The sequence below is a fragment of the Eumetopias jubatus genome, unplaced genomic scaffold (genome assembly GCF_037043125.1).
Source record: "Eumetopias jubatus isolate StellerSeaLion01/CBP00866 unplaced genomic scaffold, mEumJub1_p1.0 scaffold_3, whole genome shotgun sequence".
NCBI classification, from domain to species: Eukaryota; Metazoa; Chordata; class Mammalia; order Carnivora; family Otariidae; genus Eumetopias; species Eumetopias jubatus.
The window spans coordinates 996,980-1,015,275 of NW_028274809.1; the positions used below are offsets into that span (position 1 = coordinate 996,980).

Genomic DNA, 18,296 nt, shown 5'->3' on the forward strand with positions numbered 1-18,296 from the left:
TTTTAACTTTTTTAAAAAGGTTATTTTTATTTAGAGAGAGAAAGTGGGGGATGGGCAGAGTGGAAGCAGACTCCCCACTGAATGTGGAGCCCAATGTAGGGCCAGATCCTGAGATCACAACCCAAGCTGAAACCAAGAGTCAGATGCTGAACCAACTGAACCACCCAGGCGCCCGATAACTTTTGCCCACTTTTTAAATTGGGCTCTTGGTTTTCTTAGGTGAATCATACTATCCACTTTTCTACTATTTACATTTTTAACTTAACACTCTTCGCAAACATCTGACCATGTTTTTTACTCAAAACTACTTCATTCTGTTTACTAGATATATTTCATTGCATTGGTGTGCCATACCTTAACAATAGATGTACAGTGTTTTGATTGTTTCCAGTTTTCATTAGCACAAATAATGCTCTGGTGAACATTTATTCATATGGCTGTACTTATCTGTGTGTTCCAGTTATTTATTGCTGCATAATAAGCTACCTGAAAACAATTGCTTAAAAGAACCATTTTATTGTCACTCGGAATTTTTGAGTCACACATTTCAGCGGAGCTCAGCCAGGTGATTCTTCTGTTCTATGTAATACTATAGAGGTCACTGGGGTGGCTGGAAGGTAGCATTTAATTGGCATTATGGATCAGGATGCCTACATGGGGCCTCTCCAGCACAACAGTCCCAGGGAGTGGTACTCTTCATGGCCATGCAGGGTTTCCAGAGAGTTCCAGGAGGCCACGGTAGAAGCTGCAATACTTGCGAACTCTCCTGGGTAGTCCCGAGACATCTCATTACATTTTATTGGTCAAACAAGTTGTTGGGGACAACCAGATTTGAGGGGAGGGGAATTAGACCCACCTCTCAATGGGAGGAGTAGCAAGGGTTGAGGCCGTCTCTAATTTACACCTTGTCCTATTAGTTCTTTGGGATAAATTCTTAGAAGTGGAATTGCTGGGGCACCTGGGTGGCTCAGTTAAGCATCTGTCTTTGGCTTGGGTCATGATCTCCGGATCCTGGGATTGGGCCCTGTGTTGGGCTCCCTCCTCAGCAGGGAGTCTGCTTCTCTCTCTCTCTCTCCCTCTCCCTCTGCCCCTCCCTGCTCCTCTCCCTCTAAAAAAAAAAAAAAAAATGGAATTGCCAGCTCAAAAAGTATTGCATGTTCTAAGGGCTGATACTTTTAAATGAATTGCCCAAGGAAAAAATTATACCAACTGACACTTCACTAAGTATGTTTTTACACTTTGTCAACCCTAGATTTTGTCAGGCTTTTTATCTTTACTAACTTGATAGAAAAAAGAAATAACCAAAAAACCAACCTGTGTTTTGATTTGTATTTCTTTGATTTTAAGTGAGGCTAAACATATTTTTCTATATCCACGGGCTATTTGCAATTCTATCATTTTATGTCCTTTACCCATTATCTATGAGAAAACTGATCTTCATGCCTTCATCTAAAAAAAAAAAAAATTAGAAATCAGAGAGGGAGACAAACCATGTGAGACTCGTGACTCTGGGAAACAAACTGGGGGTTGCAGAAGGGAGGGGTGTGGGGGATGGGGTAACTGGGTGACGGGTATTGAGGGCACTTGATGTGATACGCACTGGGTGTTACACGCAACTGATGAATCATTGAACACTACATCTAAAACTAATGATCACTGTATGTTGGCTAATTTAAATTAAAAAAAAAAGTTAAGGAGCACCTGAGTGGCTTAGTTAAGTGGCTGCCTTCGGCTTGGGTCATGATCCCAGGGTCCTGGGATCGAGCCCCACATCGGGCTCCCTGCTCTGTGGGGAGCCTGCTTAAGCTCCCCCTGCTTATGCACTGGTACGTGCTCCCTCTCTCTTCTGACAAAATCTTTAAAGAAAAAAAAAAGTTAAGGCTAATGGCCCTTCATATATCAGATATTGAGAATAACTTCTTCCAGATAGCAGTTTGTCTTTCATTCACATAAGAAAACTGATGAATTCTCTTAGGAAGACCCTGTTCTAGAAATGACCAGAGAGGATTCCTTTTATTGCAATGTGAAGAGCAGGGTTTCTGAGGCGCCTGGGGGGCTCAATCGGTTAAGTGTCTGCCTTCAGCTCAGGTCCTGGGATCGAGCCCCATGTGCAGGGTGCCCGCTTTTCCCTCTGACCCTTACCTGGCTCGTGCTCTATCAAATAAATAAATAAATAAAATCTTAAAAAAAAAAAAAAAAAAGGCAGGGTTTCTCAACCTCAGGACTTGATATTTTGGGCCAGGAAACTCTTTCCTGGGGCGGGGCGGGGGGATAGGGTTGTCCTGTGCCTTGTAGGATGCTTAACAGCATCCCTGGCTTCTACTCAGTAGATGCAGTTAGCACCCCCCAAATTATGACAATCAAAACGTCCACTAACTGAGCAGTGCTTTAGGGGAAGGCTAAGCTAGTATAATGTAAAGAAACCCAACCAAAATCCAGTGGCTTAGAAAAGAAAGAATTTTATTTCTTGTGCAACAGTCCCAACATGGTTAGTCCGGGGGATGGCAGCCATGCTCCACGGGGTCACTCAGGGGCCCAGATTCCTTCCAGCATGTTCTATGCCCCCAGGGCATTTTGCCTTCATCAGCACAGTCACGGCCAGGTTGCAATAAGGGGAAGCCACGGGTAAAGGGAGAGCACGGTCTGCTGTCTGAAGGAACACACATGGCGTCTACTCACATTTCGTTGGCGCTGGGCTACGTCGCCACCGCTACGTCGCCACCTCTAGGTGCAAGCGGGCCTGGGGAAAGAAGTCTAGTAGGGCGCTCATGTGCCCAGCGGACTCATGTGGAAGCAGGTGAGTGCTATGGACTGAATATTCCCCCAAGCTCATAGGTTGCACCCTAACCCCCAATGTGACGTTCTTTGGAGAGGGAATTAAGAGGAAGAAGAGACACCAGAGACTTCTCTCTACACCTGTGCAGTGGGAAGACTGGTGCCATTGGAGCCCCGCGGTCTGTGGTGTCTTGGTATGGCAGCCTGGCTAACAGAGTCAGGAGGACTTTGCTGACACAATCCCATGAGGCGGGAGGTACAACACACTTGAGGAACAGGGAACAGTAAAAGGGTTTTAGAGTCTTTTTTTTTTTTTTTTTAATTTATTTATTTGTCAGAGAGAGAGAGAGAGAAAGCGTAGCAGCAGGCAGAGGGAGAAGCGGGCTCCCGGCTGAGCAAGGAGCCCGATGTCGGGCTCCATCCCAGGACCCTGGGATCGTGACCTGAGCCGAAGGCAGACGCTTAACCATCTGAGCCACCCAGGCGTCCCTTTTTTATTTTTTTAATGGACAATCCCAAACACGTTAAGAGTAGGGAGGCCCTAATGAGCCCCGTGTGCTCATCAGCCAGCTTTGGCAATTAGCACCTGACAACCCATTTTATGTCCCCTCTGTCTCCAAGCCCACTTAGACCCAGGACCCTGTTATTTCCTCCACCAAGTGGACGTCCTTGTGCCCATCTGAGAAGGCTTCTATGGTGCTGTGAAGAGATCCTGCTTGCACTGCTCCAGGGCGGACCGTGCTGACAGTCAGGCCTGAGACCTAAACTGTCCATGCAGCAGAGCAGAAAGGAGGCTGAATGTCCAGATGCCAGGGTGCTCCTCTGCCCATGGCGGGGCCGTGAGATCAGCACTGGGTGCACGGAGAGGCTGAAGTCACCCTGTGACCATGAAGGAAAAGCTAGAACTGCTAAAATGTGGACCTGACCTTTGCCATCACCAGTCAGCAGGAGCAGTTCCTGGCTGCCTAACTCTGGACTTCGAGTTATGTGTGATAACGAAATATCCTGATGATGTCAGCCAGTTAGGTTGGTATTCTGGTACCTGCAGTTAGTGTCATTCTGATATAAGAGGCAGGACATGTTGGACGACCGAGAAGCAAACTGCTTGTTGTACCCTAATGACAAACATCACCGTACTTGTGCTAGCTGAGCGACTGCTGGGATCAAAAGGGCACTCCACCACCACCCTGCATACAAGGCTCCAACAGCCAGGTTCCTGCATTTTTACAGGCAACCAGGAAGGCCGTGCATTCACAAGCTGAAGCACCACATTACATGTTTTCCCCGTTGCCCGGTGAGCTCATCCTACAGATGTGCTGCAAGGCTGTGCTGGCACTTGCCGAACCCTGGGGAGGTTCTCTTCTGCATTCTAATTCTTCCATCCTTCGAAGGCTCAGGAGATGGACATTTTAGAACAGGAGACATCGAACCAAGGGCTACTGCCTCCCTACCTATGACAACATTAAGCACTAGCCTTTGTATCAGTGAGCCTTCCCTAGGTCATGCTGCAGTAACAGGGGGTCCCAGAGTCTCCGGGAGGAACTTGGAATGCCGGTGGCTTACTTCTTGCCGGGCTCCCTATCAGTCGCGGTGGTTGTAGCCTGGCCCTGGTTGTATTTCCTTCACTGGAGATCCAGGATGAAAACGCAGCCCTAATGGTGTATATGCTCTTCTCACGTGGCGGGGGAGGGGATGGGCGAGCCACACAGCAGCTTTCAAAGCTTTCTTCCGCCTCAAAGCGCGCAAGTCAGCTGTGGTGACCACAGCATCTGGAAGTCGCACAGCCAAGATCAACATCAAGGAAGGAGGCGAATATAATCTATCACTCTTCCAGAACCCAAGACCACAGCAGGCAAAGGTCGGTCGGGGGGACTCAAAGCCACTCCAGCTAGCTATCTTAGGGAGCCACGTTCCCAGGGACCCGTGCAAACACGAGAACTGGAGGAGGAAAGGTCGGGGAGATCGCGGAGGGTGGTGTCCAGGGCTCCGGGAGGCCGCTGCCGCTGTCCACCCTGGAAGCGTCGGCAGGCTCCGGCGCTGCAGCAGTGAGGCAGGCGCTCCAGAGAGCTCACGAGGGAACGGCCCACCACAATTCCAGCTGCAACGGCCTCCGACCCCCGTACGAGGGCCTGCCACCCGCAAACTCTGACCAGGCTACGGGGGGCGCCCTGGGAGACGGGGCTCCTATAGCTCGTCCTGCCCCGAGTGTGCCGTCGCAAGCCCCGCAGGTTCAAGTGCTGCCCGCCTCCCGCAGTGGGATGGCACCTGGGGGTGGGCCCTGGGGCGGCGGGGGGGGCCGGGCGCGCCGCACGGCGCCCGCTGCAGGGGCGCACGGTCTCACCTGAAACACGCCCAGGCGGCCCGGGCGCCCCTAAAATAGTAACAGCCCCTAGGAGCCAGCGCCTCCCGACGTGACGGTGACCCCCATCGGAGCAGTCGGGCCCGAGGGGCGGCACGGCCGCCGCCTCCCCTCTCCCGGGAGTCGGCCCACGTCGCCCCTGACGATCGGTCCCAGCACTGGAACGGCGGCGGCGACACGGCCTTCCCGGCACTGTCGAGCCGCCGGTGTGCGCACGGCCCCGCCCCCCGCCGCGGGACGCCGCCGGGCTGTCGCCGAGCAGACGGCCCCCTCGAGGGAGCGGGGATGTCCGCCCGCGGCCAGCGCCACACGGCCCCGCGCCGCCCCTCGGCCTCCCCGCCCGCGGCCCACAGTCCCCGCCACCAGCTCTCCCGGCCCCGGAAGGCGGTGACTCCGCCCGCCGGAAGGGGCGGGGCGACCGCTGCCGCCTTCGCCCCGCCCCCGGGCCGATACCAGCCGATCCGCGCAAGGCCGGAAAACAGCAGCCAATCCCAACGTGCGGCCCCCTGTCGTCAATTCCGGAGCGCGCGGCTGTGGCGACCCCATTTCAGCCAATCCCGGCGCGCGCCGCGGACGCCCGCCAATGGGAGCTCCGAGCGGCGCCGGGGCGCGCGGTGGCGGCGGGCGGCGGGAAAGCGCGAGCATGGCCGGCCGGCGCGGGGCCCTCATCGTGCTGGAGGGCGTGGACCGCGCCGGCAAGAGCACGCAGAGCCGCAAGCTCGTGGCCGCGCTGTGCGCCGCGGGCCACCGCGCGGAGCTGCTCCGTTTCCCGGGTGGGTGCGGCGCCGGCGGGCCGGGGGCCGGCTGGGGACGCGGTCGGGGGCGCCCGCCCTTCCGGTGGGGTGGCGGCGGGGCCGGCGGGGCCGAGGCTGTGGTCACGGGCCGCGGCCTGTGTCTGTGCCCCCCCCCCCCCCCAGCGGCTTCCCGCTGCGGCCGTGGAGTCCGTGCGGGTTTCTGGGTCGGGGTGGCTGCTGCCCTCGGGGGGGCCTGGTGGGGTACGCGTCCTCACAGTGGCGTTGATCTTCGAAGTGCCGGTGAGCTTACCCGGAGGCGCCTGCCGGCCTACGAAACGGGTAGGGGGCCGGGGGAGGCCGTTCTGGACGTTGGCCTCTTCCAGGCTGGAAGCCGGCCGGTCCGCCGGTCCCGTCCGCGCCGGCTCTGAGGTCCTGGGCCGGACCTTCCTCCCTCTTCGTGAAGCGTTTTCCATCCCCGTGTGTCTGCACCTTGCTGCCGGTTCCCAGGGGGGCTCCGAACCCGCGTGGAGACATCCCGAAATAAAACTCAGAGCGCTTGAGTTCAGCCCGAAGTACGTTCTAATTGAGGTGGAAAGCCTACCCTCACTTTGGTATTTCTCTCTCTCTCTCTTTTTTTAGAAAGATCAACCGAAATTGGCAAACTTCTGAGTTCTTACTTGGAAAAGAAAAGTGAGGTGGAGGACCACTCGGTGCACCTGCTTTTCTCCGCGAACCGCTGGGAGCAAGTGTAAACGCTACCTTTGTGCTGCACACCCCCCTCCCCCCCGCGCTTTGCCTCCTGCTTGAGATTTGGGCGAACGCAGCTCTTGTTTCGGAATATGGTGTCGGCAGTAATGCCAGAGGCTGGACCTCTGCAAGCCCCCGTCCTTAGCCCCAGGTCTTAGAGCTCCGGTTCCCGAAGAGCAGGAATTGATGCTGTTTCTTCCTCCTGCCCTGCCACCTTTTTGTAATTAGTAGACTTTATTTTGTAGGGTAGTTTTACATAGTTGGAAAAGCTGGTGATAAATACAGCGTTTCCCCCCTACCCCTGTCCCTCCCTCCCACCCCCAATTTCCCATATTATTTGTCTTAGCTTAGTGTGTTACATTTGTGACAGTGGATGAACTGATGTTGACACATTTTTTTTTTTAAGATTTTATTTATTCAGGAAAGAGAGAGGGTGGGGGGGTGGGGGACAGGGAGCAGAGGGAGAGGGGCCAGCGCGCTCTGCTGAGCCCGAGCCAGGTGCAGTACTCGATCCCAGGACCGTGAGAGTATGAGCTGACCCGAAATCCAGGGTCAGACACTCCACCAACTGAGCCCCCCCGGTGCCCCATGTTGACACATTATTAGCGGAAGTTCACAATTTACTTTTTCCCCCACCCCTTTTGTTTTACGTATTCTTCTACCTCCTCACTCAGCATTTAACTGTGATCAAGTGCCTGTGGCCTGTGCTTTTAGATGATTTTTTTTTCCATTTATATACACATACGTCATTGGAGTAGTTTGGTTTAACATAAATAAATGGGATCCTCCCATACAAACCATCTCATAATTGGCTTTCTGATTGTGCTTTGCAAAGCTCTGACTTTCCGTTCGGTCTGGGGTGCTCTCCAGAAAGGCTGTCCCCAGTAGATTCAGCCAGATACCTGTCCGTGGTTTTGCACTGGCACCTCTTAAAAGCAAGCCTGCACTGCTTTCTTCTGGCTTAACTGTGTCTGGTTTGGAAAGGCCTTCCCACTCCCAAGGACGAGAAGAAAATGAGATCATTTTTATAATCTTTAATACATCTGGAGTTTATGGACATAATTGTTCCAATTTGGTTTTTGTGGCTTTGTAGAAAAATAAGGTAGGTCCACTTAAAAGTGGAGAGTAATGCTGACACTTCCTAGTGATCCTGTCCCTGCCACACAGGCCACGTGCCCGTGGTCCGTCTGTTCTGCCGCAGCTCCCACGGCTGCCCACCAGCTGGGTGGCCGTCGGGGTGCCCCACAGCAGGTGCTGGTGAGGGTCAAGGAGAGCTGGCCAGGCAGGCCTGGGAGTGAGGGCTTAGTAAACCTGGGGTGCTTGGAAGCACTTTGTGAGAGACTGGTTACTTCCTCCAGCCCTTTAATTGTCCACCTTTTTGCTATGCTTCGTCTTAACTTGAATCAGTTGCTGCTTCCCAAAATACTTGTCCTCTGGCATCTTTACAGTTTGGCGGCACAGAGCGTGTGGTGCTCTCCTCACAGGATGGGGGCAACACCCCACCTTCCCTCCCCCATCTCTGTTTGCCAAACCCAGCGCTCCTCCAGGGGCATCTTAAATAGCACTCCGTGCAGCAATTCATTCCTAGAAACGAGCGATTTCTTTTACTTCCCGTATCAATCTAGCAATTTTCTACTCTACTTATTTTTAAGTTTTTACTTTAGAATAATTTCAGTGAACTGGAAGAGTTGCAAGAATAGTGCCAAGAATTCCTGCATGCCCCTCCAAACTTCACCTATTATTAATATTTTGCAGCATTTGTGTTATCATTTGCTCCCTTTTTAAAAATTACAGGTCATTTATTTTATAAAATTCAGGGTTGGTCTGATGTTTCCTCACAAATAGATTTGGGTTTGTATTTTTGTCAGGAATATCATGGAAGTGACATTGGGTCAGTCGTCTTTAGGACACTGAGCCAGGAGGGATGCAGTGTGGTTTGCCCCCCCCCCCCCGGATTGCTAAGTAGTCAAAAGGGGAGGGACACCTGGGTGGCTCAGCCGGGGAAGTGTCTGCCTTCGGCTCAGGTCATGATCCCAGGTTCTGGGATCGAGTGCCACATCAGGCTCCTGCTCCGCGGGGAGCCTGCTTCTCCCTCTGTCCCTCCCCCCTGCTTATGTTCCCCCCTTCTCGGCAAATAAATAAAATCTTTAAAAAAAATCAGTGTAAAAAAGGGGGGCAATACTACAAAACTCATAAATATCCCCTTCCTCATCAAACTTTGATTTTTTACTTTATCATTCATTAATAAATCTTCCTGAGTCTGTTGTGATTTCAAATGGTGATTTTTCTATGTGTATTAGTCGGCTTCCTATGTAAGGAAGACTTTCCTGCCTCCCCGGGTCATCCATGTGTCCATCACCAGTGTGGACTCAACAGGTTCTTTTTTACTTGGTGAGTCATACTGCCAGTTGTTTTAATGTTTAGATGATTGCAAATTTGGCCTCTGGAAATCTCTTCATGTTGGCTTGTGTCCATTTGCTGTGTTCCCAGGCCTCATTTTTTGAGAACTTTTTGGTAGAACAAGATGTTCAGGTTTCTCTTGTGTTTTATCCTGCTCCAACCCAGGAACCAGTTGCTCTTTTCTGTTTAATGGAGAGTGGTATTTAGAAACCAGCATCTGGGTACTGGGTGCTTGCTGCCAGTGAGCATCCCTGCCTCTAGGCTCCTGTTATGGTTGGACCTGCGTGTAAGTTTATCTTGGTCTGTGTCTGTTTACCTCTCTAGGTCTGTGCTAACTGAGACCTCCTGTTCCAGCCCGGCACCATGCTCTTCCTGGCTTGCGGCATCCTCAGTATACCCACCAATGTAAAAGCCTTTGGAGAGGTCAATGCTGGTTTGCAGCTCTATGCTTAAAACAAGGGCACACTGAGGGCAGTGTTCAGAGGTCTCTTGGGGCAGGATTTTCCCATCACTGTGTGTTCGTTTGGGATACAGGTTCATTTGACTATATGATTTTAGGGTTTTTTTCCCATCTTGATTTAATTTTAGTTTTTGGAAACATGAAACATTAAATGGTTCTAAAAGTCAAAGTCAGGGGCGCCTGGGTGGCTCAGTCGGTTGAGTGTCTGCCTTCCGCCCAGGTCATGGTCCCAGGGTCCTGGGATCGAGCCCCGCGTCGGGCTCCCTGCTCTGCGGGAAGCCTGCTTCTCCCTCTCCCACTCCCCCTGCTTGTGTTCCCTCTCTCTCTGTCTCTCTCTCTCTGTCAAATAAATAAATAAAATCTTTTAAATAAAATAAAAGTCAAAGTCGTAGAGAAAGTTCAGTGCCTTACCCACCCACTTTTGCCCTCCCTCTGCGGGTAACCTATTCATTTCTAGTGTTCCCCTCTAGAATCATCTTATACACAAGCAGAGACGTATGTGATGTCTTAATTCGCCAATTTGCCGCCTTCAAAAACATAGCCTGCCGTGTGTTTGTACTCTGCTTTCCTAAGGACATCGGGAGATGGTGTTCTTTCGGCTGATAGCTCCCTCGTTCCTCATACAACCGCGTCATTCTCGTGTGCGTGTGCTGGAGCTGTTTGTTCTGTCAGTTTTCTGCTTATGAGGTCAGGTAATTTTTTTAATAGTTTGCAGTTACAGGTAATGCTGTGATGGAAACTGCATTTTACTGCCGGAGGTGTGCCTTCTGTCTCCCTACTGTTCTGTGAGCTTCTCAAGGTCACAGGTAACAAACATCTTTTTGTTCCACAAAGTGCAAGTGACACTTCTTGCTAATGTCAGGCTCTTTGTGCACATCTTCCTAAGATCTTGGGGCCAGGGGATGGGGGTTGAGCCGCCATCACCTGGTTGAGGACATCCTTGGCCACCCCATCCACCCTTGTCCTGGCCCTTCAGACTCTAGGCAGCGAGCGTCATGCCATCCTGGCTGCGTCTGCGCCTTTGCTCTCCCGGGCTCTCCTTCCCAGTGGGGTGGCCTGGCCCTCCACACCCCTGCCCAGACAGCCAGCGAGCCTTCGTCCGTTCATCCGTCTTCATCAGTTGTGTTTGTTTTGCTTTCGTGGACTTGTCTTTTTCACATTGGGCTTTGCTGGGAGCACCCTGGTGGCCTCTTCTAAGGAGAAGATCCAGAGCTTTTCTGAATACCCACAAGGCCACAGATCACCGCCCTCTCATCCCTCTACTGTGTTGGTTTCTGTATCAGTGAATTACACCATCAGGGCCTGTGAAGCCAGGACCATGGCTCAGAAACACACTCTGTTTTTTAGGCCGCTGATTAAGAAGAAGTTGAGCCAGGGCGTCACCCTCGTTGTTGACAGATACGCATTTTCTGGTGTCGCCTTCACCAGCGCCAAGGAGGTGAGTGCCACGTGGTCCCCGGTGGGAAGATGCGGGCTGTGGACTCAGGAGTGTGTGGAGTGTTAGGATTCTTCTCTGCTTGGTTAGTTTGCTGTGTACCGTAGGAAGAGCAGACGTTTCTGGAGCCGCAGCTTTGCTGTCGGATAACTTGGATGTCACCACCTCCCTTTCCCAAGGTGGTTGCTCAGCAGCACTTCTCCATCCAGTGTCTTGTTTTCAGAGCAGATGGTGCGTGTCTGGGCGCCTTCTGTGCGGTTTCCCGGCCTCCCCGTGCCGTGGAGCTGTCGTTCTAGGGGTACGGTAGCTCTGCTACCGCTTTGTTCTGCTTCTTACTTAGAAGTTTTCAAATATATACCAGCAGAGAAAACGATAAACCACCAGCACCGACACCTGTCTCAGAGCCTTCTGGTCTCGTCTCGGACCCATCAGACACATCACCGGCTCCTCCACCAACATTTCAGTTCACATCCCAAAAGTGACTTCTTACAAACATCACGTCGCCTCAGACAGCAGGTGTTTCGTGATACCGTCATTCGGTCCGTGTGCGAAGTGGCCAGTTCGGTTAGAAAGTATTTGATTTGTCTTGTGTTTCTACAGTTAGACTGGATCAGAATCCATTTCAGGGCCATACTTGAAGTGTCTCTTAAATCTCTTTTTAAAATACAGGTCCTTTTTTCTGTGCATTAGAATTTTTTAAAACTTTATTTTGGGGCGGCTACTTGAAGAAGCACGGGGCTCCCCTGTCAAGAGCCGCAGGGCATCTGACTGTCTGGTTTGTGGTAACAGCCCTTGATGATGGTTCCTTCACGAGGGGTTGCAAAATGATAACCTTCCGATTCTGCCCGGCCTTCCTCGGGCGCTGGCTGGAATCCCTCTGAAAGGACACTTGCGCTCTGAAGGGTTGGTCAGTGGGACTCCAGCTGTAGAGGAGGACAGGGAAAGTGACCGTCATGCCCCGGACTGGCTCCCTCACGTCCTCCTGATGTGCTGCTGCTGGGGGGCTGTGGGGGCCGACAGAATTCTCAATTTTTGGTATGTCAGGGATTAGCTCATTTTTCCCCTTTTATGAATTTTGAAACTAAACATTAGACCCCATTAAGCCTTCTTTCTCTAACTGTTGGGTTCTGTGCTGCCAGAACTTTTCCCTGGATTGGTGCAAGCAGCCAGACGTGGGCCTCCCCAAGCCGGACCTGGTGGTGTTCCTTCAGCTGCGGCTGGCCGAGGCCGCCGTGCGGGGGGAGTTCGGCCGTGAGCGCTACGAGAGCGGGGACTTCCAGGAGCGGGCGCTGCGCCGCTTCCACCAGCTGATGGCCGATGAGACTTTGAACTGGAAGGTGAGGGCGTCTTCCACCGGCGCCTCCAGAATGGCCAACTGGGAGCTGCCGGAAAATGGCTCAGAGTCCTGCTACCGAGCAGAGACGTCAGCCGAGCACTGCTCCATCCGGCAGAGCCTTGGGGCGCGCCTCTCAGGCGTAGCAAACTCTTTCCTTCGTGAGTGTGCAAAGCAAGGGAGTTTGGGGCCTGGTGGGTGAGTTGGGGACACTTTGCCAGATAGCAGCTCCCAAACAGCAGTCCCGCGTGGCCAGCCGTGCTTGTCATCTAGAACACACAGCCCGTGAGTCACTCCTCACTTTGCCTTCCATCTGTAGCCTACAAGTCGCACTCTGGCTCAATGTGTCTGTCGGCCCCCCCGCCCCCAATCTCCTCGAAAGTTGAGTTTGGTTGGTTTGGGGCTCAGCCCCCAGCCCCTGGGAGTCATTTGCTGCCTCCCTCTCAACCCTTTCCTGCCAGTTCCTGCCCCAGGGCTGTTCCTCGTTTCCTCTCATGGGGATGAGCTCCTGTCTCCACGCTCACTCCCCGGCCTGGGCCTCGCCCGCAGACTCCCGTCCCCCCTGCATCACCACACTCGGGCCGGCTCCCTGTCTCCCTCTGCTCAGGGCCCCGCAGCCCTGCTCCCTCCGTCTAAGGGAACCTCACCCAGGGCCCGGCCCCAGTCCCAGGGGCCAGCCTCACATCTCCCTCCCTGAAGGACCATCCACTGTCCTCCCTATGGACACCAAAGCTGGCCCCTTCCCCCTTCCTCCCTGCACGCACCCATCCCCAGGCCCACCTCGTGTGAACACACCTGGTCGCCTGGGCCCACCCTTGTCCCGTGTGGTCAGAGGCCGCCCCTGGCAACAAACAAGCTGACAACGTTGACAGCTGACAAGTCTCACTCCCAAGACAGGCTGCACTCTTGCTGCTCTGGGGAAGGTTTAAGGGTGTTGGCTTTGGCTCCTGGTTTGGCCGTCTTGTCTGATTGATGCTTCTCCCGCGACCTGCCTGTCTGCGGCCCTCCCCACTTCTCCACACTGACTTCTGCTCGCTCGTTGCCAGGGTGGGGGTTCCTCTGGGGGGCTCCTTTGTGGCGTAGGTTGCACACGTATTTTTAAAGTATGGGTTGCACCACTAGCTAAAAGTACAGCGTTCCTATGAAATCTCTCATAAGCGAAAATGGCATAAAGCAAAGAAGCAATTACCATTAATTTATATGGAAATGTTTTTTAATGTTCCCAGACCCAAAAAACCACCTTTCCTAGGCTTTTGTGACACATCTTGCTAACAGACGCACAAAATCAATGGAGATGAAGCCCAGATGCTCCCAGACACAGCTCAGAGCTCGGCGGCTGGACGCCAACATGCCGAGAGAGGCTCCCGGGAAGGAGCTGGGGGCGGGGGGGTGCGCACTGCCCCTGGGACGGCTCGCTGCAGAACCGGCACGGAATGCTATTTTTGCTTTTCGCCTTTTTTTGTAAGAGCAAAAACACTTTCTGGATTTCCTTCGGTTAGCAAAAACAGGTACTAACATAAATCTTTCACAAAAGCAAAGTGGTGTAACACAAACTTTCACAAAGCAGGGGACGCCCACATACCCACGGCCTTTCCATCTGTTTCATGTGCTCACGTCAGTGCTGAGCCCACACAGCTTGTCTCATGGTCTGAGAAGGGCATTTCTTTGCCCACATGGAAACTTGAATCCCATTTTTGTACTGGTTGATTTTATACGAAAAATTGCTAAGTTCTGTTCCCTTTGTTTTTCCTTTGTCAGTTCTATGTGGCTTCAAACTAGTCTGGACTTATAACACATTTCAAACCCTGCAGGGAACAAGACAAGAAGGTATGAAATCAGGAATGGGAGTGGGGAAGAAACAGGAAACCGTTTCCTGCCGCCCAGTGCTGGCGCTCTCCGCCCCGAACCTCCCCACTTTTCATCTCATTTCACTTCCTTTAGCTTAAGAACGTCTTTTAACATTTCCTGTAGGGTGGGTCTCCTGGCATAGAACTCTCAGCTTTTGTTCATCTGAAAATTAACTTTTTTAACAGTCTTTGAAAAAATTTTTAAACAATAACAAAAAAAAGGTTACAGCTTGCAAGTACAATACAAAAAAACTCTTCCTTGGAACCGTTAACAAATTAGTCTCTAATGCCCCCTCCCTGCCATGGACTGTCAAAATCAGGACATTAACGCAGATCCCTTGCTGTCCCCAGGTCCCCAGGTGCCCAGGCCCCGTTCACGTTGCCCCGTTGGTCCCACTACTAGTGTCCTTTTTGACAAATGACCCAGTGTACAGTCTGTACGGTCCCATCTCTGGTCTCTAGCCTGTGTGACTTTCACAACATGGACACTTTCGAAGTTCATTAGCATTTGATCTGTAGATGAGTCTCAGATGGACGTGGCTGTTTCCCCATGATGGGATTCACGTGCGTCTTTGGCAGGGTGGCCCGGGAGGGAGGCTGGGTGCTCACTGCGTCCTGCCGTGTGGGTAGGATTTCCGTTTGTTCACTTCTGGGGATGTTCGCTTTTCGGGGTATTGATTCTTATTTGTGTGCCGCTGACGCACGCTTAGAGGAGTTGCGGCGTGCAGCCGAGTGCCTGGACAGGAGCGTACGTTACGCTGGGCTCGCCGCACGTGTGGCCCCACCTGTCACCACGTGACACTCTCGCGGGGTCACTGACCGCAGCCCCCGTGCCGCACCTTCCATCCCCGGGACGTACTCGCTCCATAACTGCAAGCGGCAGCTCCCGCCCCCTGCCCCCTGTGCATTTGTGGGTCTGATTCTGCTCTTTGTGCGATTATTCATTTGTTTTGTGTTAGATTCCACATACAAGTGAAATCCTGCGGTATTCGTCCTGCTCTGTGTGACTTAGTTCACAGAGCGCGACGCAGTCTCGGGCCACCGGTGTTGTTGCCGATGGCAAGAGCTCATCGTTTTGTACGGCCAAGTGACGCCCCGCTGTGTGCGTGCTGGCTCAGTGGTATTTGCCAGGCTTCTCCACAGTCACGTCACTCTCTCTCCCGGTGTAATAAGTATTTTGTGATGAGATTTTTATAAACCATATAAAAACCTCACAGCTCATCAGATTTTCAGTTTACCTGTACGTTCATCTCCGTACGGATTTGTGGTCCTGTTTGACTTACCTCGGTCTGTGCTGCCCGCCCCGCCACCCCACCTGACAGCTCCTGTTACCTTCTCGCGGGTCCCTGCACTTTGGGACGCTTACTGCTTCCCAGCACGTTAGTACCTTCTGGGTTCACCCTGTACGCTTCCCGCCTCGCTCTGGAATCGGCTGCTTCCCCAGGTTTCCGTGCTCCCGTCTTGTGGAGAAAGCCATTCTAAAGCTGTGTGCGGGGAGCTCAGTGCTGTCTCAGTGCTGTCACTGCTCCCAGGCCCTCAGACAACTGGAGATGTGGTTTCTACGTGATACGCCTGCGTGGGAGTTCATACGTAGCGTGTGCATGTGTAGTATCCGTGTGTGCGAGTTTGTATGTACTGCGCGTGCGTAGTACGCCTGTGTGCGAGCGTACATGCAGTCTTGGGCCGCGCAGTCAGACCTCACGGAACGGTCATACCCGCGTCTGAGTGAGTCTACACCCCCCGCAGCTCCTCCAGAATTGGCTGAGCCTGGACCGGCAGTGAGACAGGGCACCCCCCTGAGCACACAGAAGCTTCTGTCCAGCTTGGTCTCCCTTGCTTCGGGCGGAGAGCAGTTCTTGGGTGGCTGGCTCCCTTAGTGACCAGAGGTCCCCATGCTTTTCACGTGAGGGCACAGCATCAACACATCGAGGGGGAGAGCAGCCCGGCTGGGTCAGGACGAAACCATCTTCCCCAGGAGGAAAGGATTCCGACCCAGGGTTGGCTTCTGTGCAGGGCTTCCTTGAGCTCCGAGCAGCATCCGGGCATGGCCTGGGGGAGGGGCGGGGGCTCTCCCTGCCTCCCCTGCGGAGATCGGCGCTCCACCGGCCGGGGTGGGGGGGGCGCCTCAGTGCCGTGCGCGCCGGCGGGAGCTGGGGGAGGGAGAGGGTCTGATCAGGAGCGAGACTGGGTGTTTCTCTGTATCTGGGCCACAGCAGGAGCGTGGGTCGGCTTCATCCCAAGGACACAGGCAGAGGCCACCCTCCCCAGCCAAGGGCAAAGGTCAGACTAAGGTGTAAGATGAAGAATCCGAGTGTGTACCGTACGCTCTGGAACCCAGCCCCGCCTGAAGTCCCCACGCACAGAACAGTGACAAGCGTTAACGGTTCTCTTTTCCTCCTGCCTCCCCGCCCCGGGACAGATGGTCGACGCTTCCAAAAGCATCGAAGATGTCCACAAGGAAATCCACGCCCTCTGTGTGTACACCATCCAGGCCGCCGCCCAGAGGCCGCTGGGGGAGCTGTGGAAGTAGCCATGCAGTGCCCCCTCTGGTCCCGCGGGGCCGAGCCGGGGGTACGTGGACACCCCGACGCCGCGCTCACGGAGCAGGACGCAGAGACAAGCCGCCGCAGGTCAGCCCCCCAGGAGCCGGCGGGGCGTGCCCGGGGCGCCGTGCGGGCAGTGCTGTGCCGCCGCTGTCCTCTGTCCTCTCCTTCACCCCCAAGATGCCAGTAAATTACTGTGTTCTGTGCTTTCTTATGGAAATTTAACACACATGCAGGTAGTTTCAGTGAAATGGTAGTCAGTTAAAACTGTCCCGCATTTCTTACAGGCACTAATAAAAATTCATTTGAAAAGACACCGCAGAAGCTCTCGCTTTCCTTAGCCACCGTGGGCTTGACGGGGCGTCCTTCCTAGCGGGCAGGGGCTGCGTCCCGGGGGCAGGGGGCCCGTCCAGCCTCAACGCTGCAGGCGCAGGCTCGGCTGTTCGCTGTGTTTTCAGTCTGCCCCGTTTGAAGCCCCTCGGAGTGCTCTGTTGACTTCTGGGAGAATCCGGAGTGGGAAGCAGTGCAGAGTGCTGGATGGAGGGCAGGCAGGGCTCCCCCCGTCCACCCAGTGGGTCTGGGTCCTCCCGCCTGGAGGGGCAGCTGCCTTCTCCTGTGGCTGGGACGTGATCTCTGCGTGAAGGCCAAGTGGTGACCTGGCCATTCCGGCGGGGCCCGGGCAGAGCCTGCGTGCAGCCACGAGGGCCCGTGCTTGTCTGGTCACAGGCAGCCGGCCCTCGGTCCCGGTCCTTGGGTGGCACCTCAAAAGGGGGCAAAGGACGTGACAGGTGAGCGTGGCTGGTGGCTGTGTGGCCTTGAGTGAGGCCACGAGGGGACAGTCGTGGAGACGCAGTTCTGTGTCATCTGCTTACAGAGGGGACTCCAGCAGCTCCTGCGGTCCTCCTGATGGCCGTGCACCCAGACCGGGCAGCCCACGTGTGGTCAGGGCCCGGGGACCCGCCACGGAGAGACGGAAGCCATCAGAACTGCACACGGGGTTCGACTAGAGCCCCGGGGTCACCCACAGGGACGGTCCGACAGCACTGTCCGTAACCGCCTTTGCTTCTTCACACAACCGAGGCCACGCACCCTGTGAGGAAAACGCGAGGCAGCCTGAAGTCCTAAGACCCCAAACCAGCCTCTCTGCCTCTCGCAGCCTCGGCGGGGGGCCGAGCGGGGGGCAGTGGGGCCAGAGGTGGAAGGAACGTCCTTGGGAGGAACACCCGGAGCAGAGAGGGCCCCGCAGGTGGGGGGCAGCGGGGCCAAGACGGGGGCAAAAACGGTCCGACGCTTAAACTCTCTGCAGTTAATACAGCATGTGTCTTGAGACATCTGGCCAACGAGCCGGGGCTGGGCGGGGCGGGTTACGGGCTGTGACACGGTCCAGAGCCCCTGGCTCCAGTGGCTTTTGCACGGGCGTGGGCGGAGTAACGGTCCCTGGAGAGGGACCCGCGGTCGTCCTGGAGCCTGGGGACAGAGCACCTGCACGGCGAGCTGGAGAGGCCATCCCGCCTCGTCAGGGAGGCCCGAGACGCAGCCACAGGGTCTCTGGCAGGGAGGCAGGAGCCCTAGTCAGGGACACTGGTGGCAGCAGGATGGGTCGGAGGGCACTCAAGGTGGAAGGAGGGCCGTGCACCCAGGGAATGTGGGCAGCTTCCGGAAG

At 54.4% G+C, this 18,296-nt stretch overlaps 1 protein-coding gene across 1 annotated transcript; it reads left to right on the forward strand.

The window, feature by feature from the left end:
• Window positions 1-5,758: 5,758 nt before the first annotated feature.
• On the forward strand, window positions 5,759-16,947 carry DTYMK (deoxythymidylate kinase). The gene is made up of 5 exons (XM_028105205.2): window positions 5,759-5,907; window positions 6,508-6,616; window positions 10,823-10,913; window positions 12,050-12,247; window positions 16,510-16,947. Exons 1-5 carry the CDS (start codon window positions 5,778-5,780, stop codon window positions 16,618-16,620), a joined length of 639 nt encoding a protein of 212 aa, XP_027961006.1. The 5' UTR covers window positions 5,759-5,777; the 3' UTR covers window positions 16,621-16,947.
• Window positions 16,948-18,296: the final 1,349 nt, after the last annotated feature.